This window comes from Amblyomma americanum, chromosome 10 (assembly GCF_052857255.1).
Source record: "Amblyomma americanum isolate KBUSLIRL-KWMA chromosome 10, ASM5285725v1, whole genome shotgun sequence".
Lineage (NCBI taxonomy): Eukaryota > Metazoa > Arthropoda > Arachnida > Ixodida > Ixodidae > Amblyomma > Amblyomma americanum.
Genome location: NC_135506.1, coordinates 44,041,897 through 44,066,679, shown reverse-complemented (window position 1 = coordinate 44,066,679; position 24,783 = coordinate 44,041,897). Strand labels below are relative to the sequence as shown.

The window sequence follows — 24,783 nt, the reverse complement described above, 5'->3', positions numbered from 1 at the left end:
AAAAATATTGCGTTCATAAACTTTTTCACTTTGGAAAATGCTTTTCCCCAGAATTGTTGAAGGTGGCTGCGGAGAAATCGCTCAGATGGCGCATTTAAAAAGAGCCTGGGCCTTATCGCAGTGTATGGCCATGCTGACTTGGGTTAAGCGCCACCAGATGGATCGGCGTGAGGCGCAAAACCACGCTCCAAAGTGTTCCCGCTAAATGCGGTCTGGGCTGTACACAGCGAATAGGTATACATTCCTTATCGCTGCCTCCTCCTTAATGTTTGTCGGCATTTAACACACAGCGCAGGAGTAATTAGAGACTACTTATTAGTGATACAGTTATTGCCGGCAATAATTTGTGCTTACTTGTACAGGACCTTGTACAGTTCGACCACGTCGTTGTCGACGTACTGCTTCAGCGCGTCGAACGACGTCAGGTTGACGCCCGTGCAGAAGTAGAAGTAGTCCACGTAGGGTCGGACGCCGTGTTCACGCGCCCGCTGCAGGTTCAACGCGATGAGGTCCAAGCCGAAGCTCTCGTTTCGGAGCCGGTACAGGTGATTGGTTACGCCATCAGTCACATCTCTGTCGAAGTCGTGACATCAGTATAAGAGTGCCGTGATTTATTTAATAACAATACTAATTACACTGGGTTGGGGTGTAAACCGATGTGTACTCTTTGATCAAGGACGGCTTCAGAGTGTGGCATGTCATACGGCCATAATAGACAAAATTACGAAATACGGAAACTTACGAGCCCAACTTGTCGTGCAGCAGTTACTGTGGAAGCTTGGTGGGGCGCAGAGCGAAATCATTCACTGCTACGCACACGCCACAAGCAGTGCTCTTTTAATGGCAGAAATTTTGAAGTTAGATAATTGGCTCGAAATTAAATAGATTAGGGCGCCGCGAGCCATACGAAAGAAAACTGTAGCGGTAACATTAAAAGACACGAAAACAGTGGAGGCGGTCATGCAAAAATCCCGAGTTTATGCTATCCCAGTTGAAATCAAGAACAAATAATGGAAACTAGCGAGCCATGTAATGCGGCGAACAGGCAATCTGTGATCCCTTAGGGTAATCTAATGGGCGAAAAGAGAACATAAACGTTGCACGGGATGGCAGAAATTGGCTGGGCAGACTAGATCAGGGAGTTTAAGTGGATAAGGATCTGCAGCCGGCACAGAAAAAGGTTAAGTGGAGATCGGTGGGAGCGTAATTTGCCTTGCACTGAAGGCAGATGTGCTGATTGCAATAGTTACTGGAATTAGTATTATTATACTTCTATTACTACTATGAGGTGAACGCCGCGAACTCCGCGCATTATCACATTCTTGTGATGAGTTATTTTCATCATCACGTCGGCGTTAACGTTATAAGTCAGAGCACAGCTCAACTCTAAAATAGCAAGTATTCAGATGCGCTTAGTAATGCCAAATAAAGTACGCTTACATGACAGCTGTTCTTGCTCTGGCGTTAGAGGAATGAACACACAAGGGACAATTGCATCAGATGGATGCCTTAGCTTTGATCTTTGCCGATGCTCCGTTAGCTGAATATAGTGATATTGTTTGGTTGACTAGCTTATACTTTACCTGTCGAATGTCTGGGCACGCTGTTGCATGAGACCCCGGAGAACGGGCTCTAGGAAGCCGTTGTAGAACTCGAACGGAAAGAAGTAGTTGTTCTGCAGCTCGAAGGTAGTGCTTGACAAAAGTCTATCGCTGAAATGGCAAGGCAAATACGCGCGGTGTCTGTTACTAACGATATCAAATTCTTTGCACTTACTGGCATAAAAATCATGCAATTTTATGATATCAATGACAAGAATTATTTCGTAGTTCTATATCGGGTTCTTCGATCCAGATTAAGGACTATGCGTTATAAACGTACCTGTTTTATGTTATAAAAATGGGGTTGCGAAATAACAGCAGCATATGAAGTGAAATATGCCTCCAGTTCCACAAAGCCCATTATTCAAGGTACAGTCCGGCAGACCTGAACCAGGATGTACATCATATTGGCACCGCATGTAATTTGCAAAATTGAAATTACACGCGCATCTCGGCTTTGAAGAAAAGTGTCTACTGTAAAAGGGAATGGTTCACTTTATTCCAGAAGTCACAGTGAAACTGGACCGCTAAAACAGGCTTCCGCACAGTTCAAGTTTGTGAAGGCACATTTAGAGATAGTTCGAGCAATCACAAGCTTTCCAGGAATTGAGCAAAGAAAATTGAGCCATGAGAATACTTCGCAAAATTCTAAAGCCTACTAAAATTGAAAGCTTTCGGAAAAACGGACATCACACCGGAACCCGTCTGATTACGGGGATGAGCCAATGACGAATTGCCACCAATGACCACCAATGATGGCAGAACGCTCACGTTGAAGAGATGTACGCTTCATGCTCCGAGGTGAGCCTAGATGACACTACTTAATATATTCCCCAATATTGCACTTGCGGTATGAATGTGTGAAGTGTGTCCGCTGAAAATGCTTACAGACTGGAGCGCACTGAGTTCGTCACGTATTTCTTGAAAATACGCGGGGATACCTCAGCCGCTAGAGTACATCCTTGCGTAGTCAGTGAGGAGTCACATTTAAACACGAAACGACCTTACAAGAAAAATAGACTCCTCATCGTTATCGCACACTTCACTCCAATGCTGGGACCCTTTTTTATCTTTTTGTTTTTCCAGGCCGCTGAGGAGAAAGGGTCGCCACAACGGCAGACCTCAAAATATGCTTCTGCCGCACTACAGTGAGTACTTATCGAATACAATAGCGCTAGTGCCTTTTAGGCTGCAATAATGTGTTTCGCTTGCGAGTTGCGTGTGTAGCTGCAAGATGCCCGAAATCCGCAATTCTTTCAGGCGTTTCAGACTGCTTACAATAACTAAGCAAACATAGTGAACGGAGACTTAAATAAAGCCTGATTACCAAGGGCGGATATCGAGCTTAAATCCGTGTTAATCACTGACTCAGCCGATTAGGTTTTTTTTCTAAATTGTCAATAAATGCCTGCTCCCGTGCCTGCTGCCAATAAGCAGCACTCGGTTTTTGCGTAAGGTTAGCGTGGGAGTTGATGCCGATCTGTGATGCCAACGCCGACATTGTTGACTCCGTAAAACGTATTTGAATGCTACTGCCGCTGTAAGACTGACCGGAAGAATACAAAGACAGGCGATGCAGGACAGAACAGCCTGCGAACGTGTGCATTAAGTATCTTGTAGTGCGTAGATGCCTGACAGCACGAGTTCGATCTGTTTATTTGTACCCTGATGCCTTCAGAGCATGTGGTGTCGAAAACGTGGGAGGTGAAAAACTTCTTACTCTCGCGACACGTAGCTGTAAGATCCACTGATTCTAAACTAATATTTTAACTGGCTGCTTCAGTGTATAGAAAGCACTCTCAAAGCTCAAGTACACATTCCTATTCGTATGTCTTCGTTTAAATCAAAAACTAAAAAACAGGCCTTCAGCAGCTTCATACAAGAATTATACTTTAATAGTTGTTTGAAGCACCCTAATACTGACAGGGATAAATTGAGACACAAGACACGTCTTACGCGTGGAAAGTTCCGTCGATGAGAGTGTGTCCAAGACGAAAGGCGGCGGCGGCGAACTCGTTCAGCATGGTCGCGTCTATGCTCGCGTTGTACGTGGTGAAGCCGCTGCTCAGGGGCGTCAGGCCGAAACGGCTCATGGCGGCCGGTCCCAGAATAATAGGCAACCACTCAGAGAAGACGATGTGCTGGAACTGGCATTCCACGATGCGCCTGGATGTCGAACATAGGATAGAATAAACTGTATGGGCCATTATTCATAAAAGTTGCAGAAACTAATGGCTAATACCCGCCGCTGTGGCTCAGTGGTTAGGGCGCGCGGCTACTGATCCGGAGTTCCCGGGTTCGAACCCGACCGCGGCGGCTGCGTTTTTATGGGGGCAAAACGCTAAGGCGGCCGTGTGCTGTGCGATGTCAGTGCACGTTAAAGATCCCCAAGTGGTAGAAATTATTCCGGAGCCCTCCACTACGGCACCCCTTTCTTCCTTTCTTCTTTCACTCCCTCCTTTATCCCTTCCCTTACGGCGCGGTTCAGGTGTCCAAAGATATATGAGACAGATACTGCGCCATTTTCTTTCCCCAAAAACCAATTATTATTATCTAATGGCTAACCAGCGTTCCTTGCCAAACGAGTGATAGTGATGCACTGCATTGGCCACGGAGTCGATGCGTGATAACGAAACAAGTCATTAGAAAAAGTGAAGCCGAGTAGCATGCCAAGACAGGCAGTCAGCATAAACGAAGAAACTTTACTGTACCCTCGCTGCCGGCAATAAGCACACGGCGGCTTACATGAACGTAACACGATTACACGGTTACCAAAGTCTACTGCATGGCGAGGACATAACAGTGAAACAGGTGTGCTGGCTGTCTCCTAAAGTTCAGTGAGTGAGTGTAATTCATACTACTAAAATTGGTAAGGCAAGGTCAGTGAACTCGTAAACCGCTGAAAACACCCAAAAAGTTGTAATTAGACAACTGCACCTAAATATTTAATGGTCTAACTGCTGTGGGCATGCGAATGTATATTTTTTTTGTACTACATGTAAATGTTGAATGGTCGAACTGCTGCGATCATGCGAATGTGTATTTTTTCTGTGTGCAATCAGAAAACTGCACCTAAATGTTGAATGGTCGAAATGCTCCGAACAGGCGAATGTATATTTTTTTTTCTGTGGGCTTGTTCTACGCTGTACAAAGAGCAAGTGAAGCTCCAAATGAACGCAAGACAATCTCGGCCCTTGCATGTGACTCAAATAGGTGCTGTCCGAAGCTTGCGTTAGACTCAAACGGTCCGTGCGGGGGCTTCAGCAGACCTATTAAGTCCAGCCCAGGTGCTACTGCGGGGGACATTGCATATTAAGTTCCCGCCGTTTCCTCAGAGTACAGAAAGCGGTTTTGCTGTGATGCCGGAATTACGAAATTTTACAATTGATACTTTTTTGCGTCTTACGCTTTCTGTGCTGGGCTTTCTCTACTGAGCTTTCTGCACATTTACAGCAATTCCTCAGAAGAGTTAGTTCTTGGACTAGTTGGTATTCTTGATTGAAGCCCATATCTTTTCTACGCAACGGCACACAACCAGAGAAAAGAAGTAAGAGAAGAAGGATGGAACACAGCGCTGTGTTCGTCCTTCTCCTCTTCCTTCTTCCTTTCTTTGGCTGTGTGCCGTTGCGCAGAAAAAATATGAGCTTCCATACAGCAATTCTATTGCGGATTCATTTCAGCTTTTCAATTTAACAAGCCTGAATACAAGTAATGTTACTGCTACCTGTAAGGAACTGCTACTATGGTGTTTCTACTCCATTCTTCAAAAACTGACCGATTTTTATTATTCCTTTGTAATCTTAACTAGAATGTTAGTTAGGAATTAATTAATTAATTAGTATATTTCCAAATGACTAAGGCACTGCCGCTGCCCAGGCAGCAAAGGTTACCAGAGGAGCGCTTTAACTGAGCGTTAAATATAAAGACATCAGCGCATCCAGGACAGTCCCATTGCTCGATGGTATGTGAAAACAACTATTTTAGAAACTATTGGCTGCTTGCAAGATAATAGAGCACAGCTTTGGAATGCTTCAAAAGACGATCTTTTCGGCAGAACAAGCAAATAATTATCTTTTCGTATGCCTGTTTTCTGATTGCAGATTATTTATAGAATTTTAATTTTGCGATATCTCGCCGTACCCTGCCGTTACACATGTTAAGGAAAAGAACATTACACATCACGATTGAGAAATTAAAATGAAAACATTGGTGTGGTGCTAGCAGCAAAGCTGAAAATCACCCAGCTTGTGTCCACTTTCCATCGTTGCTCTGCTTGATGTTTCGGATTGCGCCGTACTTGCATTTTGAAGAGGTGCCTTCCGAATTAATTTTTGTCCTTTCTACTGGCGCCGCTTTCCGAATGTACAATTATTATTGGGCGCCAAATATAATGTCATGCTTACGCCAGACATGTTAGTCTTGGTTTTCCGGCAGAAAATAGTACGTGAGTGGAACGAAGCAACGAAGCATTTTTTTCGCCATTGGTCAATTCGGGTTTTGTTAGTTATCTTATGGTGATGAGTACTCCACAAGTGGTCCTCTTTGGTCCCCTGTGTACATCACCCTCATGTCTTCTAGGCATAGTGCCAATGGTGTCTCACTTGGTCCTCTGGAAGAGCTGCTCGTCGCTGAGGAATATGTTGGACAGAAATAGCTGACCGGCGATGCGGTTGTGGTGGCGGAGAAACGTAGTGTGCACGGCCGTCAATCCTGGATGCTCGTTCGCACGTTCATCACCTGCACGGAACAGACGCGTTTTCACCTTTTGAAGCGAAAGCTCCACTACGCTAGGTTTTCAAAAGGGCAGCGTCAGTGCAGTCATGGGACAGGTGTCACGTGGCAGGTCATGTGACCTACTGACGTCATCAGAATCTGCCCACCGTGGCAGGTCCCAACTGCCCCATCTGGAAGCGGGCATTTCATCGACGCTTTAAAGACAATCCGATCGGCAGCTTGTGTGGCGTTTGTGAACGTAGCCATGCAAAGGAAGTCGCTTCGCATGAGGGTTAACCAAAGTTTAAACCACAGCTATTTTTTTCCCCTCCAGTGGACAGTGAGGGTCATTGACGTTAATTTTCTGAATTTGTGACTGAGATATGTAGTCGGCATTACGTAGCATATACAAGAGTAAATTGAAACGTGAGTCTTGAGTGAGGTTGGAAGCTTGTCAAACATTACGTGCAAAGGGAACCACAACGAGCGTCTTAAAACGGCAAAACACAACCCACCTGCCCTGAAGCAGTACTGTCTGTTGGAGGGGTTGCTGCAGCGGTCTTCGTTGACGTGAAAACTACGAGGAAGTAGCTCTCCAGCGAAAATGTAGTACTGGTTCTTCAGGCGACCTGCAAATATGCACGTCATTCTCAGAAGCACTTCCATAGGCTATAAAAACAAATTTAAGCCCTCTTTTTTTTTATTGCGTTTGCCCTTGAGGAAAGAAGAGCTCACAGACAGTCTTCGATTCGCGAAATTCGATGCATGGAATGATACTTAAACGTTGAAACTAATACCTCAAACAAATATTGTTAATGCTGTTGAAAAAACGCCATATCAAGCTTTTCAAAGAGGAAATATTTTTTGTCTATTCAAGGTAAACAACCGGCGGGACAGGACGCGTTCGTGTGAACTGGAGTGTCGCGGAGGACGCTGGAACGCAACCGTATTTACTAGCTGAAAATTTGTTAAACAGATCAGGGTGCGCATTGCTGCCTGTTCTGCTTGTCTTTTACCGTTAACCATGCACCAAGTCGCAAAAAAGCTGCACTTCTTAAAATTTATTGTCGAATTCTCCGATCGGCACCTCAGAACTGGCGTATAAATTGCATTCGTAACTAGAGGACTTAAACATTTATATGTTGTACGGGAATAAAGATAGCGAATCTAAGTAGTAGTTCTACACACCTCCTCCTTAACAGAGCCAGTGCGGAGCCGTTGAGCGGAAGGCGCGAGTAAAACCGAAATCACCACTAGCTAGCGAAGATCCCCAGGTGGTCGAAATTATTCCGGAGCCCTCCACTACGGCACCTCTTCTTCCTCTCTACTTTCACTCCCTCCTTTATTCCTTCCCTTACGGCGCGGTTCAGGTGTCCAACTATACATGAGACAGATACTGCGCCATTTACTTTCCCCAAAAACCAATTATTAATAATAATATTATTATTATTATAGCTAGCGCCATCTTCACGAAAGCTTTGCAAGCTGTAGCTGCATCTGCTTTTTAAAAGACCCGGAACAGCGCTTTCAGACTGCAAGACTGCATTTTTTTTATGTTAAGTCACCGTTAAAGCGCCTGCAGCTTAAGATACGGAAGGTAGGGAGAGCCGTTTAGAAATTATGGGAAGTAGTATCTTCATCGACGTCGTCATCATAACATTAACACTCCCACTTAGCTCTGACTAGTGCTCAGACAGAGTATGTGTTAGCGGTGTATATAGTTTTGGTGCGAAAACACTATTGGCCTCGTAACCTCAAAGAGAGATGGAACGGGAAACACAGTCACAATCTGTCAATCAAGGCTGTCGTTCGTACAAAAACAAAACAGTGCCTTGTAAGCCTTGGTGGCAGTCGACTGTTGTGGCCACGGACCGAGGATCTTGTCCTCTGTGAAAGGGCGAGGATCAAGGCGGTCGAGAGCAGAGCGCAGCTTAAGCCTTTCGTTCACAAAGACAGGGCACGCCACTCGCACATGAGATGACGGATTGTCTCTTCGCAGGCGCAGCTTTCACAAGAAGCGCAGTCCGGGATCTCAGTGCAGGGTAGCCAACCGGAAGCCTGTCTGGTTAACGTCCCTGCCTTTCTCCCCTCTCTTTATCTATCTATGTTATAACAGCAAAAATGCCGGTGTGTGGTGATGCCTCTGAAGTTAGTCACGTGATGAGGGAAATGTAAAAAATTAACGAAACTTTGAATGATGCTGACCTTGGCCAACCTGTAGAAGTAGAATAAATATTGCCGCGACTCGAGGTTTCAAACTCGCGGCACCCGCGGCGACGCGAACAGATCAGCTTCGCTGGCCACTGTACGAAGGCGCTATGCTATCGCCGCAGCTAAAGCCCCTTGATAATTTATCAAGGGGCTTTAGCCGCAGCCAATATCTCCTCTTGTTAAGCTGCAACACACTCTCGCGCTCTGCATTGCAGGTCGTCTTCATCAACTTCCACCTGTGCGCAACTCGCGAAAGGAAAGGAAACACGCTTTCAATCGCGCCTTCATTTACGTGGCGTTGGTGTCCACGTGAAAAACCTGCTTTCGGACAGTATTTCGTAGTTAGGAATGCTAAATCACCAGCATTTTTTTAATATCAGGACTGAATATCGAAATATTTAATTAAGCCTAAATGCAAGAAAAAAACGTATACACTGAATTTTCGGTAGACGGTGCGAAGCTGTGGGTAGTCTGAATAAATGTGAGCAATAGAATGCCTGATCGTCTACAGTGTAGCATGTCCACCATTCTCGGACAAAAAATTTTGAAATAAGAAAATTGTAAGATACTGTTACGGAAATTTTCAAGGTAATGGTCCAGTCTTCTGGTATGTAGAAAAAGCCTTCGTTTGAAGTGTTTCCACCGATCGCATCGAACAGTTAAGGCTGCCGTAGGAAAACAATGAGAAACGTTTTTGACGATAGCGTTCATCAACGGTTTCCCGCTCAAAAATGTTTTTCTCCAGAATTTTTGGTATCAGTATGACATGTAAGGTTTTCTCATTTGAAGAATTACCCGGCTTTTCATTTACTGAAAAACGCCGTGATATGTCACCATCCCTACATACGTCCACATTCCTTTCGTAATACGCCTAATTAGCCACCCAGAAAATTAGACCCGCAGTTCACATGAAATCGGTATTGCCTTAACCATCTTAACCACACTCAAATGCATACCTAACTGCGTTCCTTTCGTGTTAAAGATATTCTACAGTAAGAGCAAATTGCCTATGACTTTTTTAGGGGCGAACTGTATTGCTTATAATATTAGACCCGCCGCCATCACTATACGCCTCATTCAAAAAGATACGGGGATTTGATTCGTTGTTACTATTAACACAATACTGGGCGCCTCACTTTTCGATAAAGCCGCCACGCTTCCAGATAACTGGGGGGGGGGGGGGGGGGGTCTTTGGCGCATGGTCATCCATACTCCTCGACCACATTCTGCACGCTTTCCCTGAACCTTTTAAGCAAAGTGTATTTATGCTCCTTCATTTGTATATCATCTATCATTTGTCTATCATGCCTACATCTATAGCAGGGCAAAGACCTTTCCCACGTGCCTCCAGTTAGCCCTGCATTTGTCTATGTCTCCCGTTGTTGAAAACTACGTGTCTAGACTTACCGCCGGACATTGATCGGAGTCTGAGAGTATCCGCCTGTGAGCTTCCATATATCTGAGACGTGTCTATGTAGGAAGTGAGAATGTCCTGCTGTTGTCGCTGTCCTGCAAAGCAGTGAAAAGAATCGCAATTTTATCGGGGGTACAAAAAAAGGTATTCTATTAGAACGTCTCTATTTTTCAAACCGTTGTTTGTTTAGCAATTGAAATAATAACACCGTTTCGACATTTCCACGCGCGGTAATTTAAACCAATCATGAGTTGAAAGCCTAAGTTCAGAAACGAGAAGTTACAAGTGTGTTCTATTGCTTTTTTGTGCAATTTTACTTATATCTTGTTAATTACGCCTTTCTGGCATGACGTTGTAGTTTCTCAGAGAAGAATGCCTCTTGAAGAAAAAAAAAAGACGTTTTTGAAAGACAATAATTCTAGCTTCAAAATTATGTATATTCTGGATGCTGCGAAAGAAAAAAACTGGCTTCAAGTATTAGGCGCATAGAGTTAAGGCGTTTCTTGGAGAACGAACGGAAGAGCCGCCCTCCACTGGACTCCTTCTCCACATCCTATGTAACTTTGGTGGCAGCCTGAATACTTGAGCCTTTGGCAGCCTAATGAGGGCAAATGTATGGGGTACTAATCTGGCAACATCAATCTGTTTTAGAAGATGCTATTTTATGTCATACAGTCTAGCGGCATTAATTTCAGGAACTTTGACGGGAACGCAGTTTTTTATTAAGAAAATATGCCTGCCAAAAAGATTCACACAGGAAAATTGAGAAGATTAGAAGTCGATATTCAGCCTCTTTCCTATCTTATCAGTTTCCCCGCGTGCTTCTTTTCGGCTGGGCAATGTAGTATATTTCTCTTGGAACCGACCGCACTAAAGAAGTTTCGAACTTGGCCTGCGCACGCTTGTTTATCATCGCTCTTTCTTCGCATTCGCCATACAAGAGTGGAATAGCTGGGATGTAATAATTATCAACGTGGCTCCACACTGTACTTTGCTTTTATCGGCCTTGCCTGAGGCCTGTCACCATTGAGTATTGCCGTTTTGTTTAGATTTTGTATATTGTTGATTTTAGGGACTGATTATTATTGTAACCACCGACAATAATTTCCCATTGTGCGATGTAGCTGCATAAATTAGTAAATAAAAATAAGCAATATTGTTAGTCGCATTTCAACGGATAAAAAAATGTTGATAAGTTAACTGTCTTGCTCTGTACACCTTGGTGCCATAACAGTTATTGCCAGAATAGCCTCGCCGGGGTTGCGGTGTATAAGGATAAATAAATAAACAAAATTTAAAACTCAGTTATAGTCCTCACTGCTAATGCGTAAAAGTATGAGTCCAAATTGGGATGTGAACGAGCTAGCGATGCCACTCTGGCATGACTCACCTTAGAGCCGACTAAGTGCATAAAGGAACGCCTCGCGCATCATCAATCGCCGCAGCACGACGGACAAAATCCCGGCGTACTTGCCTAGTGTGCAGCGAGTGCACGCTGCTGATCGGGGCAGGTTCATGCAGGTCTGGCCGAACTGTCCGAAAAAAGGATCGTCCGGGAAGAGGTCGATGGAGAAGCAGTTCGAGGCGTTGCGCTTCCCTGGCGAGCAGCAATCGATGACGTTGTTGGGATCTGCAGCACACCGCGATAAGCCACTTTAGCATGGTCACGGCTCTACGTTTTTTAAGAATAGAATGTTTTTGAAACAGCAGTTCTCCTGAAGTCATTCTCCACGCAGGTCAACTTAAATTGTCGAGGTTTTGAAATGGGTGCTGTTTTACGATAAGTACTTGCCCTTGTTAAGGCATTTTAACACCTTAGAAAAAGTCTTTGAACCCACATACATCATAATATTAATATATTCTTTGTAGATAACCTCTAATTAGGGCTTCAAGAAAAACTTTGCGCGCTGCATCGCACAGCCTCGACTCTGGCCCGTGGGTGGAAAGCAAAATTCTAGGAACAGTATGCGCACTTTTCAACCCCTAAAAGCAAGCCAGGCACTGATTCATTTGCACAAAGTGTCATATTTGTGTGATAGATCGTGACTTGCATGACCCTTATTAGTTGATCATTACTTCACCCCTCATTCTTTCATCCGCACGTGTTCTTTTCACTTTTTTGCGTTTACATGTATCGTCCCCTTTGCCGCGGTTTGTGATAGTAAAAAAAAAAAGAGAAAAAGTCTACTGGTTAAACTCCCTGCCTTCCATACGCCACTTTCTTCTCGCGGCAAGTAACGTCGAAAGAAATAACGTGCTTTGATACCTGCTTCGTTTTCCAGCCTTAAGTATTTTGTGGTGCAGACCACCTCTTCCCGGAGTTTCGTGATTTGGCAACAGGAACTTGCTCAACCGACGCCGTGGACTATGTGCACAACGAGTAAACATTGCAAACCAGCGTGCAGTGTGTAGCCTTTGCAAGGAACATGATGCAGCACACGGATTTTTTTTTTACGCAATGAAGGGAAATGCTCCCCAAGAGATGGCACAACAACGTAGCGCGCTTGCCCATGATTTTCGGTTATCGAGATCGAAGTTATGTCCGATACTCACAGTCCCTTTTATTGGCATCGGCGGGCTGTTTCCACTCTCAATTTTTTCAAGCAACGTTAACCGAGAGCTAAGACTAAGGCTTCACATAACTGAGTTCTCTCTTGAGCAGCTGGTTTAACATTGATGAAAAAACGCAGGGACAAAGACGCCAGAGGAGACACGCAGATAACTCGCTGATCTGTGTTTGCTCGAGTGCCTTGTCCTCCTGACACTATGGTCGCCATTATCCTGGTGTCGTTCCATCAGTGATGCGACAAGAATGCGGATAAACCTGCGACTGTGAAAGGTGTTCCAAAATTTCCAGCATCGTGCAGTTGCTGTATAGGAGGCCGCTCAAGTCCTAATGACCCCTTCTCTTACACCTCCCTAGACTTTACTTTGTTACTGTGCTTGGCGGCGTTATTTTGTGCATTTGTCTCTAATGCGTTTTTTTTTCAGTTACAGTGCTTGGGTAACGTAGACGCAAGTAGAGACCAGCAGTCCTTGGTGTGCCAAACCAAGTAAAAAATGAATGAAATATTCAAATACAAGTGCAATCGTGTTTTTCTGTGTCTCTTCTATACTGCATGCATCTGTCTTCCAAGATTTACATATTTGACAACCATGTGCTATTTCGACACAGTTTTCTGTTACAACATGTGTTATCATAAATGACAGATCTGAGTTGTATTTCTGCCTTTGTAACTCTTGATCAGCATCGATTACATGTTTTTTTTCTTTTGTTATCAGTGTGTGTGCATGCGCGTTTTTTTTTACATGTACTAAAGCCTGTCGCTGCTCGAGGGGCGGACGGGGCTTTTGTCAAGCTGCGAAACTTGCAGATTTTTCTCCGCCGCCCTTTTTCACCACCTGCACACTTTTTTTGTGAAATAAATGCTCATTGATTGATTGATTGAAGTAGATTTTGACCACTTTATATGGATCAATATCTTCTTATAAATCAATAAAGGACGGACTCATTACCTAGTTCGCATCGCTGGATTTAATGCTAATTGACCACTATACAAAGAATGCGACTCACTGCCGAGGTTGATGATCTCCCCTGGGTCAGGCATAAGCGGCGCAAGGGCAAAGTCGTGGTCCAGGAACTGCCCGAACTGCATCACCAAGTGCGTGATGTTTGTGGCCGGGTGGCTCGTGTTGGGGTGTACGGTGTACGATATCTTGCGGGCGTTAGGCAGCGCACTGCCGTTGGCTGCCACTCGCGGCGAGCTCACTCCTATGCATGGTGGTGAGAAAAGGGGTGTAAAAGGTGACCGTGTGGAACGGGGAACAAAAAACGTGAGGCTTCGTGTCAGGCACTTTTGAAACATTTCAGGAAACATATCCGGGATATAAAAATATGATTTCGAAGAAGCTTTACCCATGCTGCGTTTATGCACCTACTTTAGGCACCCTTGTGTGTGTGTATGGTAAGAGGAAAAATTTCTATAAAATATATCGCTAGCAGGGAAAAACTCAGAAGTTGGCGTTAATTCGACGAAATCGCCATTTACTGCGCAAAGAAGCCTGAACTAAGTATAAATACAGTGTGAATGATGACCATTGGAAATGAAAAGAAGTTCTGACGAGCTAATCGTGGAGTAGAATTTCGGCTCTGGTTCATAATAATAATTAATAATTGGTTTTTGGGGGGAACGGAAATGGCGCAGTATCTGTCTCATATATCGTTGGACACCTGAACCGCGCCGTAAGGGAAGGGATAAAGGAGGGAGTGACAGAAGAAAGGAAGAATGAGGTGCCGTAGTGGAGGGCACCGGAATAATTTCGACCACCTGGTGATCTTTAACGTGCACTGACATCGCACAGCACACGGGCGCCTTAGCGTTTTTCCTCCATAAAAACGCAGCCGCCGTGGTCGGGTTCGAACCCGAGAACTCCGGATCAGTAGTCGAGCGCCCTAACCACTGAGCCACCGCGGCGGGGCCGCTCTGGTTCAAATTAAGCTTTCTGTGATGATATGGTTTCAATGGTGGAAAAGCAGTCGTCCAAAGGCTGTCTTGGCTAATGTGTTTCTTTTATGCACGAGGCAAGTCTTGTTCTCGATTTTCACGAAACTTACAGAAAAGAGATGACTTGGATGTGTTATGGGTAGCACGGTCTTGTGGGGGACAATAAGCGGGCGTACGCGTCGGCAACGGGTGACGTCGCAGAGATATCGCACGCTCTCAAAAGCGAGAACTAACAGCGCAGCCTGTTACATATTTGCTTCTTGAATAAATTATAGTGAACTCAATACAAGCTTTATGCCCTCAAAGGCTGAGATCAAACCACTGATGGAAAGGTAAAATGAAACTCATCAATACATTGTGAACTAAATTTAAAAGAAATGTGTCAATCCACAGGCTGCGTCGTTTAACTTGGCATCCGCAAGATTTCGTTCACGTGAAAGAGTTTACGCGAAACTGTCGCCCAGCCGGTAGAAACTGCGCACAAGTGTCAGTGAAAAAAAGCGGCGTAGGGTCTGAAGTTAGGATGAAATTACTTTCTGGGTTGAAAACTTTAACAGGGGTAATTCATATAACTTTAAAATTTGTTAACTGAGTATGAAACTTGTGCATAAAATATAAAGCACAATAATGATTGCACTTTCTTGTGTGTGTGAGAGAGAAATCCTTTAATGAAAAAGTAGAGAATTAAGCCGACATTTAAAAATCTCTGGCATGCTACTCTGCGTGGGGAGCACTTTCGGGTGCTTTCTCGAGAACAAAATAGGAAGCAGAGCGATTTGAGCACTAACTCTACTGCAAGTCGTGCGGGGACCTTAGTCTGTAGTTGTGATTGCCCAGACAGATACAAACACTCGCATGACACATGTCCAGCCTTTTCAAAGCACCAGCTGCTCCTGAAGTGTGCGCATGCTGTGTTATTCGCAATGTTTGCTCTAGTCGTTTAGACAGTAGACAGTGTTCACCAGCTTACCGTCTTGGTACGCCGCGGGGAGCAAGCGGTTCATGCAGGAAGCGGCCGATCCCCATCCCGGGTTCTGCAGGTTGTTGCACGTGCCGTCGGCTTCGCGGTACTTCTTGGACGCGTTGCACGTGACGCTGGTCAGCGGACAGAAGCCGGACAGCGCAGTCGAGTCGAGGTTCACCGCTTCAAGTCTTTCCACCTCGTCCTCCCTCCAGGATTCCTCGTTCGAGTCGCTGAGGCTGCAGTTTTAGTGTCTCATTGTTAGTAAGGAGAGAACAGCATTTTCTAAAGAGATCACGCAAACGACTTATAGGGAAGCACAAGCATATTCAAAGAAAATTGCTTATCTTGTGACCAAGTCTACCTGAAATAATGCGTTGAAGTCATCTGGTGCGGAATTACTCCAAAAACACAGGCAACAATACATTTTTCTACGCGTCGCATTATCGGCGTCGCATCACCTGTTAAAATTCTTGAAAACGTTTCAGTGCAGCATTGTCGTCGACGACCAGGGATAGATTTCTGGCAAGTCGCTGGGTGGTCTCGAAGTTCTGGACATCTATGTGCACTGCCGTTGGCTGCCGAAGTTATGCAATATTCAATGGTATGCACTGCCAGGCTAATGATCACATGGCATTACCGTCGTCCGGAAAATACCTTTAATAACTACTGTATCAGTGCGTTCAGGGTGTTACTTGTGTATTTATAGTTTTTTTACGAAACTAGCTACTTTTTGACCGCATGAGAAAATAAAAATAACAAAAGAATATCAACAGCAGCAGGTTCACGCCAACACAGAAAAGTAGCTCTGTTTAAACCTGGAGTGATGCGATAGCTACAGCTGGCCGAGTGGAACTTGGTCAGTTGAACTGCAAAGTCAGTCTTTCGCCGCTCCGTTTCGCTGGGCGTTCCTTCTACATCTTCGTCCCACCTGACACGGCGCATGCGCACAGCTGTGGCAGCTCGGTTTCGGCGGCGCGCCACGCCGCCGGCATCCGCAGCTTCTCCTCACCACGTGGCTAGTCACGTGACCAACCAGGTGGCGAACCACGTGACCAGCCACGGCGCCGCGCCGCCGGCAGCTGCTCCGCACCATGTGACCAACCACGTGACAGCGTGGCGGCGAAGCCACAGGGTGGCAGTGCCACCACCACCACGGTGCCGCCACGCTGAAGGCTAGAAATGCTACCGTAATGTAGCCATCGCTACAAAAGCATAGGAAATGAATTAACATGAACAGTTTAAAAAAATAAACACGCAATGTTGTCCCATGTGGTTGGTCGAGCGTCGTCAACGATGCACATTGGGCATCAGAAGACAAGCTAGAATTTTTCTTTCTATAGACATCGTGGCCATCGTCTAGGCATAGTCTAGACGTCGTCACCAAGAGAGTGGAATCAGCTTCAGAGACTAAATAATTGGCAGTTTGAAACAAATATTTCTGACCGCTACTTTACGGGAGCATGAGACATTACAGTTACTTCCAGGGACAATTGCGGCATCTGTGCGCTTAGGTTTCTTTGATGCGACACCATGGAAGGACACCGTGAGCCCTCGCAAACTTAATTGTGGGTGTACCTTCTCAGCAGCTCCTTGGTGGTCTCCTCGAAGAGTCGGGCCACCTCAGAGTGTTCGGCTGCCTGTTTGGTAGCCCGACGACTGTGCTGGTGGCGCATCGACGCATAGGGGCAGCCAGCTGCACGGCCTCCTTCTGCAAGTACCACATGACAGGGGCGGGGGGCGAATTCAATTTCACATTTGAACGCATCCATTGATTGTTCGGGGATCATAAAATCCAATTAGAGACATTGCACAAGAGAGAGAGAGAGAGAGAGACCAATGCATAAGAGAAAAAAATATATAGCCACGTATTGTACTGCCCCGTTTCTGAAAAGTATAGAGGCAGTCGGTTTGCTTCTGGCTCGTGTTTTGTTTGGCCAGCGCTCTAGATATATCGAATATCAGAGCATCATTTCTACTTGCCCTTCCGTAACTCATTGCTGCCAGTGGTACGAGAGCTCCACCTCACGGCTTGTAAGGAAATCCATTGGGCGGTATATTTTCGACATCGGGTGTACGCTCAATTTCATTAAAATAGATGGATATGAGTTGGCCATGGCATCCAAGACGCACGACTGACCACAGGTCTGGATTCGTTACTGCAAAAGAGCAATGGATGAATGACCACACACAAAGAGTCCCTTCCTCTTTCTTGTCCAGAGTAGCGCAATAACGTTGCCAATACTTGGTTTAAAGAGCGCAAAAGACGCGGACGCAGAAGGAACACAGAAGACACACACAGCGCTGTTTTTTTTTCCTGACTCTCAACTAAGTTTATTCATGAAAACTACATGTTTATATACAGATGGCTTTATGCGGGACAGGTGGAAAACAAATGCCGTGCGCAAAAGAGAGAGAAGCAAGATTGAATGCTAATCGCGTTTCGCGCGTTTTTCCAAGTACGCCCGTTCTTTTCCTGATAGGGCAAGAGAATGTTTATAACGCAAAGGTCACCCAGAGCTAAAATCCTTTGATCTTCAATTATTTCCCTCGTGGTTCGGTCCTTGCTTCTTTCGGAGGTTCAGCAGTTATCAAACATGGGTTTGCAGACTTTCTTATTTTTCTTATTTTCCTTTGTGCAATCGAAGCAGTGAAGCGCCAGGTTGCGGTCATTAGAGTAAGTCAAATCCCTTTCGTGTTCTCTTAATCTGCCATTCAGGCAACACCCTGTTTGTGCCACGTTTTGGACAAACAGCATGGAAGACCAATCAGGTCCATTTGCAGCATTACTGACTAGAGATGCTGCGAAACATGTGATATGTTTTGGGTAACTAGTAAAGAACATATATGCACGTGGAGATCAACTACAAGGTAGAGTTCAGATAAAAAGCTTAACATGTACGCAGTGTACACTATCCTGGGCTCCCCTCCACGTACAGCTCGCGCACGAACGCGAACAACACTGGTCTCGCCCTTTTTCACTGTACGGCTCTGGGTCACGTGAACGGTGTTCCGGTTAGCGTCTATGTTGACGCTCACGCTCTTTGGAACACACAAATACAAGCAGGAGACAAACCCAAAGACAAAAGACGCACACGGGCACACGCTTGGCGGGGAAGAAACCCTCCCGCGTACGTGCTTCAGCCACCCCGAGGAAATCGGGCACATGGCTTCGGGGACCACCAGGCAACCCACAACTCTCGCCTCCCGACTTTCTGGGTAATAAAATTGATTGAATGATTGTTGACTAATTGATTGATTTAATGATTATTGAGTTAGGGATTGATTGATTGATTGATTGATTGATTGATTGATTGATTGATTGATTGATTTAAGGAGGAACGGTCCATACGAAAGTAAGCAGAGACGTAATGAAAATAACGCTCGCTAACACATGTTAGCGCGAAAAGTGAGACAGGGACAAGGATGATTTTACGGGACAGGTGCCAAGGCACCCGTGCTGTTGTCTTCTTCCCCTCTCTGCCGTCTTTTGAACTAATATGTTTCATACTATTCTTCATCACCTACGTAATCAGCAAGTATTCTTATACCTGAGATGAAGACGTGACTTTTTGAGGGGGAGGGGGCATAATGGCGTGATTAGAGGCTTGGAAGGAACATAAAGAATTGAAGGAAATAAACAAGAACTGTTGGGAGGCGTTAAGGTTGTTTTGGTAGTTGTTTACCTCTGCAGGCCATACCCATTACGGGGGATGTTCTGTTAGACTATTTTGGGTGCATTGCAGAAAAAAAAACAATAAAATTCCTGCTTTTAAGTCAAATGATCACAGGATGGACGGCTGGGGGATCTACGAAAGGTTTCATCTGTAGAGAGTTGAGAACAGGTTTTCTTCTTTCATGGCACGTGTCATAACTGCTGAGTGTGTCGTCACCAGTTTCCATTTTCATTTTCTTGAGTGCTTTTGGCAGGGGCACGAATGTTTCCTGTTCTCGTGCTTCATGTTGTCATGTACCTTCGCCTCTTGATCTCTCCCTTTGTGTTACTTCTCTCCTAATTTCCCCTTAATCCGACAGCATTAGAAACCCCATCACGAACAGGCGCCATGGCCTGTCATATAATTCGCTAATTGATCGAGATAGTTAAGCCATTATTAGGTAACGGGATGTGCCAACTGCCACAACTGCTCCCCCCCCCCCCCCCCACCTAGGCTCTGTACTCTTGTGTTACGTGCAGTTTTATCCAAAAGTACTCAGACTTTCATCGATGCTTCTCGTCTGTTTTGTGCGAGTAAAAATATGCCCCTGTGTCTAAAAGTTTCGAAAGATTAGAAGAGCGCTCTTTCTCTCTCTCAACAGCTATGAAGTTTCTGGACTGCCGTATGAGCTCCTTTGCATCGTTCAACAGTGTTGACGATGTACTAAGATCGAAGGGCCCACAGTCAGCTACACCACTCGGCTAGAGCCTGTGCCACGACGGACAAGAGCTCACGGCGCATTTCACCTCTGGTCGGAGCTTACCGGAAACATCTCTGCGTGTCCGTGCCGCGTGCAGCGCGGCAGCTCTCTCAGCTCGAAGCGTTTCTTCAGCCCTTTCCATGGCTGCGTCCACGTCCCTGGCGCTCAGACCCCATGCTCCGGACGTCACAGCCGTGACAATGGCGGCGAGCGATATCAATAATATCCTGTAAGTGCATAAGACCACAATACGTTCTTTACAAAACACATGCCGATGAATATAAAAACGCATGTCTGACGAAAATGAACAATCACATTCCCTATCAAGTCACAAGTGGGCGGCTGTAATCCCGGATGTGGTCTTATGCAGTGTATCAACGAATTATTTTATGAGAACCGTTTTTGCTTATTACGAAATATAACAGTGTGTGTTGGCTGAGCCAGTCTAAGATGAAGATTTTGGAGCCCGCTATATGTGCTGTCAGACTATGGTACACAATCTCTACAGTCCTATTCATCACGTGTTTTCATAAGGTGTTCATAGGGTTCGGTAATTATAAGGATATGAAAGTCAACGGGGAATACCTGAGGAATCACTTATTTGGTTGCCCCGTTGCCTGGCTGAGTAACGGAGAGAACACATTGCAGTACACGATATAGGACTTAAGCACAAAAACCAAATTGATGGAGTCGGGAATTAATGTGAACGAAACTCAAAAAAAATATTAAATAGCCCAAGAAGGGGCCATCAGTTTACGAGAGTCGGCGAGATATTGGAAGGTGCTCTGGAATGCAAGCATTCCAGGAAAGTAGTGAAAGGAGATACGAATCATGGGAAAGAAATAGCTAGAACAATACGGACATGGTGCATTCGAAGCACTCTGAGGTCATGAATAGCAGCTTACCATTATCCCTCAAGAATTATGCATACAATAATATCTTGCGATCTCTCATCTGCAGGGCAGGTACTAGGGCTCTAATAGAATTGACTTAAGCATAAAGTGGGATGGTCCCTGGAAGCGAAGATGGTTGGCGTAAGTCAAGATACAGGAACGAAGAGGCAGGGGTCAGTAAAGAAAGGCGAGATAATATTCCCCCGGAGATTACTAGCGAATGGGCATGCACAAGGCATATAATACATAGAGGGGGGTGGGGGTATTTGTTGGTTCCTTCGGGTAAAGGAGTGAATTCCAAGGAAAGGCAAACGTGGGAATAGACCGGCAGTGAGTCATCAGGTTGCTGGACGAAAGTGGGAAAGTTGGGGCGATGCAGGAGGCTGGCAGCTGATTGAGGACAAAGTTATTGACCTGATCACGATCGTGGCGACTGATTAATAAACGGCATCACGATCGCTGCTTGCCTCAGTCAAGCAGAGTATGCCGTTATAGATTTGGATTTTATGGGACATCACTGAAAATCAGAGACCATCCAAAGGAGCAAGTATTGGTTTTGAATAATATATGCCTAGACAGGAATCGATTGCGGGTATAGGTATTGCATATGCGTAATAGTGCGCGTGTAACACGTAATAACTGCATGCGCAGCCAAATTCTGCGAAAACGTTTTTGTTTCAAAACAAGAAAATATGTACCGATGGGTCACCATGGGTTATCACTACCAGGGGCATCGTTGCCATAGGTGTATGCTCAGCTATATAATATACTAGTTGCAATTAGGGAGAAAGTGTGCCTAGAGTAGTCTCGCATGACCATTCGCATGACCATTCTTTCCACTTGTGTGCCTGCTCTACAGCAAATTTCACACTGCAGAAACTCAAATATTCGTTCCGAAAAATTACCTTTGCAGAGGGCGCTTCACTCGAATAATTGGAGTGAACATTCCTCCATGTCTCCCTGACTATGAGATTCTGCTACTAAGCGTGTATCGCAGGTGCATTTACCAATGCTGCTGCATACATTTCCGATGCATTGCCCTAACGCCGAACGTGAAAATGCTTGCGTGTTCAGAATTTTGTGCAGTCTGAGGAGGCGAAGCTGCCGGAAAATAGTACACGGGACTCAACGTGCAGTGTCGCTTATATTCAGGAGACCCTATCACTGCACTCTGTGTCTGGCTAATCTCAAAGCGAAGGCCGACGGTACGCAGACATGTTGCCGAGCGAAGCTCCTGCTGGAAACACGGCTAACGAAAGTTGTTCCCCCCCCCCCCCCCAATTGGTACAGTGTACTCGCGTATAAAAACAGCTCGGGACTGTGGCGAAAGGTGATCTAGCGTCTATCGGCAGCTGCCGCTTCCAGTGCATGCAGTTCTTGCCTGCGGCATCAACAAGCCGCAACAAAGCAGCGATCACAAAAACAGAGAAATTTCTCTACTAATCTGTCCGTGTGTTTCTGTGTACGCTGACGGTGCGGGCTGGGCAACATTATTTTTCTTTCTTTTTTCTCTGCCCACACTAATATATGTGTCTGTGTACGCATTCTGGCGGTGCGGGACACTCTATTTTTCTTTATTTTTTCGGCCCAATCTAATGTCTGTCTCTCCGCATGTCTCTGTCTGTCTGTCTGCATCTGGCATGGTATGGCATGGCATGGCATGGTATGGTATGGTATGGTATGGTATGGTATGGTATGGTATGGTATGGCATGGGCGATTTAACGCCTCAAAGAGAATGCAGGCTTCGAGGGATGGCGTAGCGGAGGGCTCAGGAACAATTTAGATCGCCGGAGGTTTTAACGTGCACTGACATTTCACAGTGCACTGGCCTGCTTCTCTGTCTGTCTGTGCAATGTGTCCTTGCTTGTATTATATTAACATTGCCCGTCAATATCAGACAGTAGCCTGTCAAGATCTGACGACGAAGATGAAATTTTGCGCAGATTTTTAGCAAGCTTGCGTCAGAAAACTAAATCAACCCAAATTGAGTTAAAAACAGCGAGAAGAATAGCACCTCCATACCGTCCTCTAGACAAGAATATTAACTATGATAAACATTCGAATCTACTTAGATCGATTTCTTATGGTTTGTCGCATTGCTCTTGAGTGCAGTATTTTTTTCTTATTAGCCGATATCGCCACAAAAATTTCAATCACAGCACACAGCACGCTGCCTTGTGTGACAACGTCGCAGGTACGGCGATGGGAAACACCAGAGTCTGCACCTGTTGCACAGCTGAGCTTCGTCAACCTTTCAAACTATGTTGCAATCTCATGACGGTGGCATTCAGGTCCGCTAGGTTGGAAAACGTAAAGTTTACAAAACCAGTGCCTACAAGGAAAACACGCGTGAACACCCTTGGATCGGGCCTTTCTTGTTAAGTACGTATTAGTCTGGACAGTTCCTTTTTGCCTGCAAGTGCCCTTAGACTTGCCAAGAGCTCTGAGTAGTTCGCAATAATCACTGTGCACAAAAATCTCCTCCATTGCTTTCATCCCTTTTAAAACCTTAGTGTTTCACTTGTAATTCATCCGAATAAACAATTTGCCAGACAGAGACCACTTGCTAAGCTCCTGGAAAAAAAAATAACGCAAAACCGTTCTGAAAACGTTTGGATTGTATACAGTTCAGCAGTATTCTTAAATTGTACATGTGAACGGTGGAACTGTTTCTAGTGATTTTTAAAGGCTATTTCTGCATAAGCGACTTCCTTAAAAGGCTGTTTATTAGGACGCTGTCACTCAGACTTCACTGTGACGTTTTGTGGCTACTGTTCCGATTAGTCGTAGCCTCGTATGCTGCTGCTCGCATCATTGCAGTCTGACAGCGAAAACCAGCCTTGCTTTAATCTGCTTCACTTGGAACATTTATGAATGTTCGTTGCAGTAAATTCTTATAAGGCTGGCTGTGGCTAGTTTCCGCAAGTAATATTACAGCCATGCTGGTGGATATTGATATCTTTGGAGAGATGAACAGTGGTGAATATTGCAAGCAAAAGAATGCCGATCTCAAGCTGTCCCCGGTTATTGACAGAAACAGGGCGTTCAGCCAGGGCCCGCTGTCGGCCCTAGCTGGATAAGTAAAATGTCACAACAGATCGCAAGATCTGTTGTTAGAAGATCTTTCAACAACGGGATCTTGCAACAAAGATATGGTTATTTAAAACAAAAATGGACCAAAAAATATTGAATAGCTGTTAAGAGCGGTCATTTGACGGTGTTTATTCCTAAATGACTCAAAACTGATTTAAAAGTTGAAGCAAAGTTAATTTTTGCACCTCAGATTTAAACTTGGTCAGAAGGCTAACAGACAGTTGTTCTTAAAGCTGTTGTGGCTTAGGACTTTTAGAAATATTCTGTTGCGTGCATCACAAGAGAAAGCAGCGCAGAGACAAAAACGAGCTGCGTACTTTTTCGAATAAATTTGCAAAGCTCGCGCATTAAGCTGCTAAGATCGCTTAATAAACTGGAAAGGACACCATCGGCCACTATTTATTCGCCTGACCCGAAAGACGCGGGTTCGATCCCGGCCGCGGCAGTCGAATTTCGATGGAAGGAAAATTCTATGGGCCCGTGTACTGTCCTATGTCAGTGCACGTTAAAGAACTCCAGGTGGTCATAATTTCCGAAAGCTCCACTACGGTGCCCTTCATAGCCTGAGTAGCCTTGGGGCACTTAACACCCGTAAACCAAACCAAACTATCTGTTTGCAAAAGTACTCGAAGCACATTTCTTCCCCCGTTGTAACTTGCGAAACGAATTTATTACGAAAATCGTGTTTCATGCCGACGGAAAATCTCTGCGAAATCTCTCGATCTCTGTTTATATTCCAAATGCCGAAACGCCGTTCAAAGATCAAAAAACGTCGTTGCGACAGGCCGGGTCTACGGCTTCGGTGACAACATCATTTGTACTGAGCTCTGACCCAGACTCAGCAATGTATAATTCCCCTGCCTTAATACCTGGGTTAAATGCAAAACAGTGCTCGAGATTAAAATGATTAGGTCTTCATTCAATATCTGGAAGCGCGGTATGAGAGGCAGCTTCAAACACAGACTTTCATTGGCG

At 45.2% G+C, this 24,783-nt stretch overlaps 1 protein-coding gene across 3 annotated transcripts in view; it reads right to left on the bottom strand.

The window, feature by feature from the left end:
• The window catches only part of LOC144106636 (salivary peroxidase/catechol oxidase-like), a 47,891-nt gene that overhangs the window by 5,226 nt on the left and 17,882 nt on the right, over window positions 1-24,783 (bottom strand). For all 3 annotated transcript variants that reach the window (XM_077639476.1, XM_077639477.1, XM_077639478.1), the window contains exons 2-12: window positions 19,885-20,048; window positions 16,984-17,116; window positions 15,415-15,644; window positions 13,514-13,711; window positions 11,414-11,569; window positions 9,933-10,034; window positions 6,830-6,943; window positions 6,203-6,338; window positions 3,558-3,767; window positions 1,584-1,712; window positions 355-573 (exon numbers count right to left, since the gene is read on the bottom strand). In XM_077639476.1, coding sequence (XP_077495602.1) covers window positions 355-573; window positions 1,584-1,712; window positions 3,558-3,767; window positions 6,203-6,338; window positions 6,830-6,943; window positions 9,933-10,034; window positions 11,414-11,569; window positions 13,514-13,711; window positions 15,415-15,644; window positions 16,984-17,116; window positions 19,885-20,048 — 1,791 coding nt within the window. The remainder of the gene's footprint in view (window positions 1-354; window positions 574-1,583; window positions 1,713-3,557; window positions 3,768-6,202; window positions 6,339-6,829; window positions 6,944-9,932; window positions 10,035-11,413; window positions 11,570-13,513; window positions 13,712-15,414; window positions 15,645-16,983; window positions 17,117-19,884; window positions 20,049-24,783) is intronic.